The sequence below is a fragment of the Wyeomyia smithii genome, chromosome 3 (genome assembly GCF_029784165.1).
Source record: "Wyeomyia smithii strain HCP4-BCI-WySm-NY-G18 chromosome 3, ASM2978416v1, whole genome shotgun sequence".
Taxonomy (NCBI): Eukaryota; Metazoa; Arthropoda; class Insecta; order Diptera; family Culicidae; genus Wyeomyia; species Wyeomyia smithii.
Genome location: NC_073696.1, coordinates 101,494,046 through 101,507,538, shown reverse-complemented (window position 1 = coordinate 101,507,538; position 13,493 = coordinate 101,494,046). Strand labels below are relative to the sequence as shown.

Genomic DNA, 13,493 nt, shown 5'->3' with positions numbered 1-13,493 from the left:
ATTTATTTTCAATCTCAGCTATTTTTATGTTTAAACACGGTTCTAAGAGCTGACACTTTGTTGCGAACAATAACAAAAATAGGTGGGCGAATTTTTGGTACTCGGATAAAGTGGGCGAATTCTGGGGTCGTTACCCTATATGGTGGTGATAGCTCGAGTATAAAACTCAATTTATGACATAACGAGACAGAAACGATGCCAACATTTGCGCTCGCCATGAGGAGTTTATGTGCTGAATATGTCCTTACAACGAGACCTAATAACATTGGAGCGCTGATGAAATTGAAACCAATAACTTTGGCAAGTAACGATTAAGGAGGTGTTAATTTTAGTTTTCTACCCTCTTGTTCACTGTGTTGGGTGTTAAAGGTTGATAACTTCTCATTGTCCTACGACAATAATCAATAATGCGGTTGTGTGCTAAATATAACCGTCTACTTTTTAAGAAAAAAAAGCCAAATCAAACAATAATCAACTAGTTCTATTTCAAACAGTATACTACATAGTAAAATTGCATGGAACCTAATAATTACATGTTTCACAATGTGTAAAAGTATGGTAAAACTTCAAGATCATTTTTTTCGTTTGCTTGATTTAGAACGTGAGACATATATGTGTGGAACGGCAGTAACACAAATCAACTGTTAACGTGGCACCTAGGTAAATCGAGATCCTACTTGAGGAACGAACACTCAGAACATTCCGAAGTAAAAAAGAAGTTCAATTTCTTTCAACGACAAAAATCTGTTACAATTTCCACTTTAAACTATTTAATTTTAGACTTATTGATCATTAGATATTTATTTGATTTTTTTTTTGCTATAAATTATATTATAAAATCTTCAGCCTTTACTACGACGGATCGTACACCGGTCCGTAGAATAGTAGCAGTTTCGTGTTATCGTGTCTGATCGCTACTAAAAAGGGAGTGAGAACCCGGAAATTAACCGAAGAAGCTATCCGATCCTGCAACGTGATCGTCACTGCGCCTCCCTCGGTACCAGCTTCGTTCACTTCTAAATCTACCTTGTGCATGACTCCGCTCACTTTTAATTTGCTGGTACTAATCCTAGAGGAATTGTTCATTGGAGTAAAGTCTACTGAACCTCGCTTGGGATTGAACATTGCCTTTACATTCATCTTCTGAAGCAACGTTTTCAGATCAAACGAGTTTGTGATATGCATTTTTGGAAACAAAATGGAGGCACTGCGCATGGTCATGTTGGAGATCAGCAGGTCCAGTGTTTGAGCATCCAATTTCTCCATCAATTGTTGAAGTTTGTTCCTGTTTGAATTTTGCGGCAAAATGACGTACATAGTAGTGCTACGGTTTGTATATGGGAAGCCCATTATTCCAGCATCCAACGATTTCGAGAAGTAGTATGGAAAGCATCCAGTGTTAGCCATTATATCTGCCTCAACAGGCTCCTCGTTTTCCCCATTGGGGAAGAATTTTTTCGGTTTGGTGGCCCCTTCGATGAAAACCTGTTCCCAGAACGCTTTAAAGTATAAAGCATTAGCTATTATCATTGTTGTTTCCCGGCTCAGGTTATCCGGTACGATTTGGGAAATACGACCGTTCGTGTTTTCGTTCACCCATTTGTTGATGTGCTTTGTAACTCTATCAGGGGCACCATTGAAATCCACATCCTCCACGGTGCTGCGATAAAGGGTTTTAATCCTTTTTACAAGCTCCGCATTATTTAACATTCCCTTCTGGACGAAAACTGCATTCGCAAGACGCACAATGTTTGCTTCTCCAGTTTGTGGGTCATCGTAACTAAAGCAGGCAAAGTATATTGAATACTCGAATTAACATAAAACACTTCTATTTTTTTTTTTTTCACTAAAATAAACTAGGAATGCTTAGAATGATACTCACTCATATTCTTCGTCATAATCGTATTCGCTGCTTATACATTTACTACCATTCCGCCAAGTTGGAGAGTCTGCTAGGGTGGCATTGGGTTGATCTAGCTCCAAAAACTCTGTGATCAGTTGTTGGAAATTCAAAGGTATTGTCTTATCATTTTTTTGATACTGTAGAAGATGGAGAAGCTTCAATAATTCATTTCTCGTGTCGCCTCTGGTAATCCGCATTAGTAATAACAAAGAGGATCCTATGCTGATAGGTGAAATGATATCACTTTTACTACGGTTGTTGGCAATCTGTACAGATAAATCGCGGGCTAGGTTCGTAATTGCGTGGCTGATATCCTGGGTAACATTCCTGCTCGAGAAACTTGTTTTGCTTTTGGTTACCACTGCCGAGACTTGGTAGATCATGTAAACTGCAACCAGCGAGAAGAGGACACTTTTTGACGAAACCATCATCACTGAGGGTGAAAGAGAAAATGTCTGTTATTTTTCTTCTGAGTAACTAGATGTCGAACGTATACTATTTTTTACAGCACAACGATCAGTGCTATTGCATATTGTGCGGAATATTGTGAACCTATAAAAAGCCTGTTAGAAATAATCCGGAATTTAACGCTTTCGAGAGGTCATAAAAAATAAAATATGAAAATTTCAAATATTTTCACTAAGCAGCAAAACTGCATGAAGTTTACTACTAATGACATCCAGCATGTCGTGTAAAGTACCTTACTAGCCAAACGCATCTTTTGTTTCACCCACAGGGCTGTCCATAAGCCGTGTAGTCGTCAATTGCAGTCTACGTTTTTTTTTTCGCGGGCATATCAGTACTACATCCGGAATTTTAATACCAAAACAAATTATGTCGAAATAACGGTTGTTCCAAACCTTGTGGTCTGCAGTAGCTTACAATTAGTCATGCGTAGCTTGAACGAAAGTTGTACCCAGTTACTCATAGATTTCTGTGGTTCGATGGAGACGCAAGGTACCATGCGTGCCCATCGTTTCACAATGCGTTACGGAACAATGATTTTTAATGTAAAAAAATTAGCCCAGGCCCAGGCGGCTCAGGAGTTATACCGATTTTTTTCCAATCTGAACTTCTTTTATTCTATCTAGTTTTATACTTTTTTACATAAGTTTATGCAATTTCTCATATTCCAATTCTGAATTAAAGTAAATTATAAATTAATAAGTAACATATTTTCGGGACAAAGCATGGAAAACCACTAATAGATTCAAAATTGCAATGAAAATATCAGAATTAAAAATTTTAGTAACGGAGACAACAATTTTTCAAAGTTTATTATTCGATAAAATTTTGTAGATTTTAGTTTTCATTTTTTTTTTTTAATTTCGAAAAAATATAATAAAACGTTGGCTCTTCGAAAAGTGGTCAATTTTTTAAGATTCAATTTCTTTTTTCCCTCATAAAAATGTTTTCTTCGCTGAAACTCTCCAAGTGCCGGTTCCCGGTTCGGTTTATTTTTCCCGTGATTATGCTCACTCGTATAATTTATTTACCAGCATGTTTCAACTTTAATCACATCATTACTTTAAGTATTGTTAATATAATAAATTCTGTCCAAACAGTCAAAAAATTTCAATTGATTTCTTCAGAAGCAATCAACATTATCCAAAGAGGAATACTAACCGATCAACACACGCTAGTAATTATTACAATGAAAGAAATCGCACTATCTTTCACTTTCGTTCAACGGAGGCCACGTTTACTGATAAACTTCAGATTCAAAACTCCACGAATGAATCAAAAGAACATCCGAAACTCTCAGCATGTTACGGAAGACTGCCAACGAAAGCATCGTTCATGAAAAGCTCATTCCAGTTTCACTAACACTTCGCAGCTGGATTGAACGTTAAATGTTTCACGGAATGGAACTGATATGAAATAAAATAATAAAGAACCATAAAGAATGGACTCACCCATACCGATCATAAATATTTGGAAACAATCAGTATTGAATGGAATACGATTCCCAAATAATAAACTAGTGAAAACAAAATTGTTTTAGTAGCGTGAGAGAAGAAATAAGTATCCGTATTCAAACTAGAATCCGTTTACTGGAATAAATGAAACATTACGTCAGGCAGAACAAGCTTCTCCGGCAACTGACCGATAAAACTTCGAAAGCAAAACCAGTTGTTGTGACTTCTATATGCTCCAGTGCGATATCAAAGCATCCGTGAAAGTTTTCCTAGTCATTCTCGACGTCATCTGCAGATGAATATCGTCAAACAACAACGAAATAGTTGACCTAAGAGTCAACTAAATTAATAATGAGTTGATAAGTATACGACATAGAGCTGGTAGTGAATCATTGAGTATAAGCTAATCGGGGTTTAAACTGATTGTCATTTTTTTACAATTCGGCAGAAAGCATGCAAACACACACAAAAGTAAGATGATGTGAAATCACATTGCGCATAATTAGCGCAACTTTTGATTAAGTTTAAAACCTGGATAACCAATGTGGTTCATCAATGACACATCTTTTGTATAAACATGTTATCCATTTAGTTGAAAATTCTAGTCGTCGACTGGCGACAATTGATTTCACTCTCATGCAGCACATTATACCTTGCGTCACAAATAATGCGCTGTATAGCGCATCTGATGTGCTATTCAGGGCACTACTTCCCAGGATATTTAAAGTCGCAGCGAAAAGTCGCGATTTCGATTTAGTGCTGCGACGTTAATATAATCATGCTTTTCTCGTGTTTTACTTGATAAGAATCACTGAAATAAGAAAATATTTACTGGCACTATCAGAAGGTGAATCAGCTTGAGTGCAACACAGACCTCTAATTGCATTCTTTTGCTAACACTAACTGTCATGTTTAACCAGTTCACCTACGGGTGATGCCGTATGACATCACGAAACCACTCGTCTTTGACTCTATTTTTATAATTATGAAGAGCAGCTTGAACAGAGTAAATCCTATCTTGGTACACAGTTCATACCAATTTTTCGTGTAAATAATTGGAAATTTGTTTCTGCAAATGAAGTCCAGTTGAAAAAAATAAATTGAAGCAATAGTTATATCCGATACTAAAAAAGTTGAAGAAGTTGTTTATAAGATACGACTGCAAGGTTAACGTAGAATTACGACAGCCTGTCTTATGTCAATAATTTTTTTGCAATAGCTTTGGAAATACACACGATTAGAATGATTTTTTTAATGGTGTGAAGCGGTATATTTTTTGTATACTTTTCGTATATTACTACATGAGTTTGAAGGTCAAAATTCTGCTGTGATGTCAAACTATAACCGTCTTCTTCAAGATCCTTGTTAATGAAGTGTTGTGAATTTTCTAACACAGACTCAGCATCGTGAGCAGAACGTGCCGAACTTTTCTGTTTGAAATCGGATTTGTTTCGTATATACTGCCTATTATGCACAGTATCAACAAATCGTAATAAACATAACACTGCTGTGCATTTGCAGCAGCATCAAACCTCAGTTGCAGTTTATTAATAACCATTCATTAAGCTTTTCCAAATACATTTAGTAGCCTTGAAAAAGGCCGATTGCTGCAATTGCAATTTTCATTCAATTATCGCATAAATGCTTCATGGTCAGATAGCGTGCGATATCCACTCTGACATAACAAATTTTTCGAACGTTGTGGAATGGTATAACTGGAAAAAGAGGTGTGACCTAATTATTTCCAGTTATACCATTCCACAACGTTCGAAAAATTTTATTCCGTATTAACTAAAATACATCTAATTCATTTTGGCTCAGAGCGATCTTTTGATAAGCCCCGCGTTTATTTTCAATTTATCCAGATTTTCTCAGTTTTGTAACACGGATATACAAAAATGATTTCTTGTGAACATTCTGTCGAGCCGGACCGATAGAGCTCTCATAAAGGGAACGAAATAACATGTATTGTGTCGTGTTACGTGGCTTGGAAGAAGAAAATGTTCCCGCCCCCTTGTCGCATGGAAGCAGATTGTTGCGTGTTTGATATTGCCTATGGTAGACATGAGTATGAGGGTGGAAATTCTGCTGTGATGTCAAACTATAACCGTTTTGTTTGAAGACGCAATAGCGTAAGTGCTGCATTTCTGTTATCTGCTGCCATCCAGCACGAGAACAAGTATAAATTACAACCAGCCCTTCTCAGGGCCACCAACACATTTTTGAGGCAATGTTGAGTTTTTCTTGACTTGCGAATACTGAAATTTGTGGTTTTCCGTCTGTTACACATGATGAAAAATCTCAACTACTTCAATTACATAATTTTAGAGCACCAAAGGTGCTATTATATTTTACAACAGTAACAACACTGGCAAGTTTGTTCAATTATCATCATTTCGGATAACCATTCGCCGATGATTCTAGTTCTCCAGTTTTCTCTAGTAGAATTGCCTGCCATTTCCGATAGTTCTGCAGCTACCGAAAACTCTATAACAGCCGCCAGATAGATAGGTGCTTAAGTATCAACGGGCCCAGCGCGATCAGCCAGGCTTTTCTTTCTTCGTCACGATCAGCAACCAACGTTCGTGCGGTATCGGTACAGTCATAGAATGAATTATACATAAAAAACAAAGCGCGCATTCCGAGCCAACTAGGTATATTATGTCGACCTTGTTAGGGAAAGAAGCATTGTGCGACCAATCAGAGGTCAACTTTTGCGTTTCGACAAGGCTCGACAATTTTCAATAGTACAATCTGTCAAACAATCAGGTTACAACTTTCTGCATTTTGACGGGTGCTTGGTTGATTTTCCAATCGATTACTGCAAAAATGACGAAAATCGGTTGGAAACTGACTAAGTTTAAAACGTTTGAAATTGGACAATTTTCGTGACGCTCTCGATGTTTTTGGTTTTTGAAATTGGATCCCTGTATTGAAATTGGTCCCCTGTATATGTTGCCGTAAGACGTAATTCTACGTCAAAAATGTTCACCGCACAATAATTTTAATTAAATAATATACATGAGAAATATTCACAATAAAAAACAGCACTGTCTTTCTCTTACATCCAACGGAAGCTTTTTTCACTTATGAACTTTCTATTCGGAATGGACCAAAAACAAGCATCCACCAACGGCAAAATGTCACGGCAGACTAGCAACGAAAGCATCGATCATAAAGTAGTCGTTCCAATTTCAATAACACTTCCTAACTGGGTTTAACCGGAAAAGTTTCAAGTTTTGCAGAATAAGACTGATATGAGATAATATTAAAAGAAACCGACTTACTCATATGGGTCAGAATGATTCAATAAGCCAGTTTCAAGATAATGTATCATAAGTTGACCAATTTATAATTTGTTCAACGCCACAAACAGGGTATTAGGGAGCTCACTTAAAATCCTTTGAAGGGTGATAGAGGACCTTGTTTGATAAAAAAAAAATCCTTCATCAAAAATCGCATATGGCCAAAATTTAACTACTGCAGAGTTAGTCACTTTTTTCAGTTTTCGGTTATGTTTGCCTTTAACGAGGTCTAGCTTCACAAGTATAATAACTAGTTCAATTCTGTTCATATCGTTGGAAAGCTGAGAAGATTTCGTACTAGTACTAATAATAGTGTAATAGTGTCGAATTAGAGAGTATAAGAAGCACTTAAGCAGGTATTAAACGAAGCAAATATTTGCTATTTTTGGTACGGATTTTATTTTGTGCAAATAAAATTCGTACCAAAAATAGCAAATGTTTGCTTCGTCTAATATCTGCTTTAGAAAGGAACGAATGTGAAATCAAATGTTTTTTTTAGAACTAAACTGCAATTTTCTCTCTGAAATGTGTTAGCCCAATTGAACATTGGAATCTACTCTACAAGTTGTTCTTTGACACCAAAAATCTAACTATGATAGTTTAGCAGCTATATCACTTTAAAAGAAACAAGCTGCGCTTTCATTTAGTGTTGAAGGATTCACAATTTTCTGCTCCACTGTGTTTACGTAGACGCGTCGTTGAAGTCTCATACACAGCATGCACTGCATACTTATTTATTTATTTATTTAATATCACCGTCTTCGACAAAAATATCGCACAGACTGTAAACTTATTCTACCAACTAAAAAACTAGTCTACTAGTGCGTAGAGATGGTCGGGTTTGATGTTTTTCAAACCCGTACCCGACCCGAACCCGAATTTTTTTTTTTCCGTCGAAACCCGAGCCCGACCCGAACCCGAAACTTTTTTTTTCGTTAAAGCCCGAACCCGAAAGTTTTATTTCCATGACCCGAACCCGAGTTTTTATAGATTTTATAGTCGGGTTTCGGGTTTTCTTACCCAAACCCGACCTAAACCCGGCATTTTCAAACCCGAACCCGAAAGTTTATTTTTTCACCAAACCCGAACCCGACCCGTACCAAAAATTTTCAAACCCGATCCCGACCCAAACCCGTCGGGTACGGGTCGGGTTCGGAAACCCGGAACGTGCAACTTTATCACGTCTGGCTGACAGCGACTCCAAACATATAAGTTGACACCTATCAGGGTAAGGGGGAAGCTCGACTGGGTCGTTCCAAGGGAGTGGCCGTAACGCAAACCGTACAAATTTCTTCTGCACGCGCTCAACATCGAGGTTTTGTCCTAGGTAATGCGGAGACCAAACAGGCGAAGCGTACTTCAGGATACTGCGGACTAACGTGCAATAAAGTGACTTTATTGCAAAAATGTCCGTGAACTCAGAAGCGTTGAACGACGAATAAACCCTAGTACAGAAAAAGCTTTGGCAGTCATAATTCCGATATGGACATAGAAGTTGAGGTCTTTGTCAATAGTCACACCGAGATCGCAGATAGACGAGACACGTTGGAGTGCTTCAGCTCTTATACTGTACTGGTGATAAACTGGATTGGCAAAGCGAGTGAAAGATATAATATAATCAGTAGAATGTTGATGTCTTCCTTAAGGGCAGTGTGGTCATCCGTAGACGCAACTACCCAAAGTACCGTACCTTCAGATCGTCGGCAAAACAGAGTTTGAACGCCGGATATAAGCAAATACAGATCATTCACGTAGATGTTGAATAACAGCGGTCGAAGAACACTACCTTGGGGCACGCTAGACGTGATACAAAATGTGCGGGATCGAGCTGAGTTGACTACAATATGTGAGGTGCGGCTGTCAGAATCTAGTCCAAAGTCCATTCTGAAAAGCCAATATGCTTCATTTTTTCGATGACATGGTAGTGAGGAACGGTATCGAATGCTTTCGCAAAATCAACGTGCACCGCGTCGATTTGTCTCCTCATTTCCATTTCCCGTGATAGTGTAGTAACATAGCACATCAAGTTTGTTGTAGTTGAACGATGTCTTCTAAAACCGTGCTGGCTGTCGGATATGAGAGGTGCTGATGCCGTATACAGCACATGGTGCATAAGTTTCTCAAAAACCTTGCCCAAACAACACAAAATGGAGACAGCACTCTGTAGTTTGTTACTCGATTTACGTTGCTGGACTTGTAAATTGAAGTGACAGATGCAGTTTACCACATTTCCGGGAACGTCCTTTCACGTAGCGATCGGTTGAACAATGATGTAATTGGAGCTAACAGTTCAGCACAGCAGGTTTTCAAGAACAGCGGAGGAATGCCATCAGTTCCGGGTCCTTTTTTTGAGTCGAGGTTGCTGATGGCAATCCTCACTTCATCCGATGTGAACTGGATAAAGGAAAGGTTGGTGTCTTGTGAGAGAATGTGGGTGAAACGGTTGTGACGTGGTACTGGTGATGACTTGCTGAAAACACTTTCGAAGTAAAAGGCGAAAAGGGTTGCTGCTTCCAAATTAGAGCTGGACTGTACATCGTTAAGATATACGTTGGATGGAATGCGAGAAGATGATTTTCGCTTCTTCACGAAATCCCAAAAGCGTGAGGGATCTTGTTTAAACCTAGCCTGGATCCTTGATATATAATTATCGTACTTGGCCTGTAGAACCGTTTTGTACAAAGATTAAAAATCGTGCAGTTTTAGTCTGTCGCTGTCAGATTTCGTTAGGAAGAAACAGTGGCGTGCTCTTCTACGTTTATTCCGCAAAAGACGTAGCTCAGGGGTCTACCAGGGTTGATTCAAAGTCGAGTTAAACAATCGCTTTTTCCGTGGAACGAAATCGTTACTAACTACGTAGAGCTGGTTGTAGAAGGATGTTAAAGCGCTGTCAACTGAATCGGCTTGTGGCGGTTCAGTTAGGTCCAGGTTCTCTGGTGAATTTGTGAATGCGAAATCAAAGAGATTTTCATTACTGTTTGCGAAACAATTGACTTGATGGAAGCCACATGTAAACATCGTGTCAAGAAGAAATTTTTCATAATCGGTAGAGATATTTAAAAAAATGTAACCGTTAACTTCGTCGTTCAATTGCCACCAAATTGCCATCAAAGTAGGAAGATTAAAGTCACCCAACGTCAATACAATATCGGTTACAGAAGCGCGGCTTGAAAGATTTTTGGCTGCATGAGCATGAGTCGAATACATATCGGAAGGTATTTTAGGAGCAATGTAAATGGCTATTATGTAGTGTAGCGACTTTATGCAAACCGCGACCTGCTCAAGACGTGAACAATTCGTCAGGGAGATCAACTTACAACGAAGATGATTTTTTATCGCAATCAAAACGCCTTCACCGCCCTCTTCCTCACTGGTTAATGAGCTACGGTCACAGCGGAACAATGTGTAATCCAAAGTTATTTCGTTTCGCAGTTCCGGAAAATCAAGTTGAAGATAAAAGTAAATTTCAAAAAAGACACACATTTCATTATACGAATAAAATTTAACTGATTCTATAGCTCTGACGAAAAAAAAAATCGAAAAACAAACAGAAAAAAACTTTGGCTCTTTTCGAAACGATTTTTCTTTGAGTATTTGCATCTTTAATTACTTAAATTAGCAACAGACTCACGAAATTGTACTGAGAGCAGAAAAGATGCAGCCAACGGCTCGGTGTACATACAACACAACAAAACAAACCAAAAAAAATTCTGAGTAAAAACTCTCCAAGTTCCATTTCAATGCTATTTTTTATTCATTTGATTTTTTATTCACTCGAATAGCTTAATTCTTTAAAATGTTCAGCCTCAATCACATTTTTCTTTTATGCTTTGTTATTGCAATAAACTCTATCCCTAACAATCAATAAATTCCGATTGATTCCTTTATGAACCGTCAATGTTAACCGCAAAATAATTTTAATCAATCAACGCACATAACAAATATGAACAATAAAAACCCGCACTGTCTTCCTCTTTCGTTCAACGAAACCCTCGTTCACTGATAAACTTTCTACTCGGAACGACAAAACTCCGCGCGATAGACTAAAAACGGACATCTACCAACCGCAGAATGTCACGACAGACTGGCAACGAAGCTCACGAACAGCTCATTCCAGTTTCACTAACACTTCGTAACTGGGTTTAACCGTAAAAGTTACAAGTTCTACAGAATGATGGAACTGATATGAAACAGAATAATAAAAAATGGTACATAATGGACGTTCACTCATACGCAACAGAATGTTTTGGAAACAAGTATTATTGACTGGAGCTCGATGCTCCAAAAATAGACTAGTGAAAAAAAAAATTATTGAACTAGCGTTAGCGAGGAAGAACAGCATAGTACTATTGGTATTTAGAATAGATCATCCATTAACAACACAAAAACGCTCTACTTCAGCTACAACAATTATACAACTTCTTACAGTACCTAAGAAAGCATCAGTGAATGTTTTCGTAACAATTAGCAACGTCATCTGCAGATGAATATCGTCGAACAACAACTATTTCGTCGTTGACCTTAAAGTCAACTAAATTTATAGTTAGTTAATTATTCGACATTGAGTTGTTTTCTTTCAGCATTTAAGTAAATCGGGTTCTAAACTGATGGTTGATTTGTTTTTCGATGTATGGGAATTGATCAACACGACTCAATACGCTCTACTGAGCAATTCCATACAACCTAGGGCAAATTTATTATACATTTGTAATTATCTTTTTTATTTTGTATGAACCTTCGCACAGATTTTTCAATGAGCTAGAGATGACATTTTATGTAATAAGTTTTTTTTGACTCAATTTTCATGTCAAAAAGGTATCGAAGATTAAAAATGTTTTTAGAGCCATGCCGGTTTGTTTGACCGGTGTGACGTCTTCGGCAAAGTTGTAGATTGTATGTTTCCGAAAAAAAAACACATTATAAAAAAAAAATTATGAGAAAAAAAGAGAATGAAAATTTAAAAAATTAAATATCTTAAAAGGCTTATTTTGTATTTTTATATGAGAACCACAAACGTTGATGGTTGTTTGATTTTAAATATAAAAAGTTTAAAAAACAAATTAGTTTTTTTCATCTGAGTCAAAACATGTGTTTTGATTAATGTGGTGTGTTCAGCAAAGTTGTAGATAGTTATTGTATCGTCCCAGAAAAATATACACAAAATTTGTTTTGTGGCGGAATGTGACGAGGGGGAGGAAGGGTTTAAGCCGAGCTTCGTAGAAATAATGAAACTAAGAAAAAAGTTTTATTTTTTTCTAATTGTTCTTTTTTCACTGTTTTGCCTGTTTAGTCATTTTCACTTTCTTAACCGTACTTTACTTTCTTGTCTTTTCTTGTTCATTTATGTGTTTTTGATAATGAAATTGGCAGAAAAATACGCTACGTAATTATGAAGAGGGGGGTCATGACTTTGTCACGAAATGCTACGATGGGGGAGGGGAGTTGGTTCAAAAAACCTAAAAAAAAGCTACGCCATTTATGGATGTTCCCTAAGTGAAAATGTACGCAAAAGAAGTGATTACGAGTTTAATGTTCGCCTAAAAGATGCCGAAAAAGATTGCCTAGGCTGTTGAATGTCATTTGGCCACAGTTCTTCTTATTTTTACTTACTTTGTTGGCCGACGGACCGTTTACCTGAAGCCGTACGAATTAGATATGTCCAACTTCTTCTGTCTTGGGCAGCCGTTATCCTGTACACCAGCAGATCATGCATTTTCGCGAACATCCACCAAATGCGAGGCCTACCATGGAGTCGACGGCCTGTTTCTGGTTATCTGCTGAATATAGTTTCGGCGGCTCTCTCGTCAAGCATTCTGGCCACATGTCCAGCCCACTGAAGCCTGCCCCGCTGTAGTACCGTCATTATACCAACATGTTTGTATGCCTGGTACAACTCGTAATTCATGCGCCTGCGTCACACTCCATCTTCCAATTTACCGCCAAGTATCGATCTCAGAACTATACGCCCCAATACTCCGAGCACTCATCGATCAACTTCATACAGCGTTCATACTGCATATCCGTAAAGGCAACCGAGATGATCAGCGTCCTATACAGCGCTAGTTTAGTGCTAGTTTGCAAACTACGGAAGCGGGTTACTTCACGGCCTCCACTTCAACCCCTACACGACCGGAATACTCACGCTCCCTGCCAGCTACCATGTACTTTGTTTTGGCACAGGTAATGTTGAACCTGAGAGCCTCCTTCACGGCCATATTTCACACACCACCTCCTTTGTAACTATAAGTAACGTTTGATATGATTCCCCTCTCCCCTACGTAACGCAAAACAACCTGCCCCCCTCCAAATTTTCAGTTTTTAACAAACATCACAATAACGTAACTGTCTCAACCTCCTCTTCCCCCC

At 38.0% G+C, this 13,493-nt stretch overlaps 1 protein-coding gene across 7 annotated transcripts; it reads right to left on the bottom strand.

The window, feature by feature from the left end:
* Positions 1-462: 462 nt before the first annotated feature.
* Positions 463-11,269, bottom strand: LOC129732542 (serine protease inhibitor 28Dc-like). 7 transcript variants are annotated; one of them, XM_055693507.1, is made up of 4 exons: positions 11,062-11,269; positions 10,445-10,509; positions 1,883-2,336; positions 463-1,780 (listed from the first exon to the last, which is right to left on the bottom strand). In XM_055693507.1, exons 3-4 carry the CDS (start codon positions 2,332-2,334, stop codon positions 853-855), a joined length of 1,380 nt encoding a protein of 459 aa, XP_055549482.1. In that variant the 5' UTR covers positions 2,335-2,336; positions 10,445-10,509; positions 11,062-11,269; the 3' UTR covers positions 463-852. The 7 variants fall into 7 exon arrangements, with proteins under 7 accessions (XP_055549482.1, XP_055549475.1, XP_055549478.1 ...); XM_055693500.1 differs by lacking the exon at positions 10,445-10,509 and having other exon boundaries at positions 10,759-11,269; XM_055693503.1 differs by lacking the exon at positions 10,445-10,509 and having other exon boundaries at positions 11,033-11,269.
* Between the last annotated feature and the right edge of the window lie 2,224 nt (positions 11,270-13,493).

Coding starts and splice junctions, on each gene's coding strand:
- LOC129732542 (XM_055693500.1), bottom strand. CDS start 10,807: ATGTACACCGAGCCGTTGGCTGCATCTTTTCTGCTCTCAGTACAATTT. Junction 2,337..10,758: donor TCTGCTCTCAGTACAATTTC/GTGAGTCTGTTG, acceptor TTTCACCCTCAG/TGATGATGGTTTCGTCAAAA. Junction 1,781..1,882: donor GATTATGACGAAGAATATGA/GTGAGTATCATT, acceptor TGCCTGCTTTAG/TTACGATGACCCACAAACTG.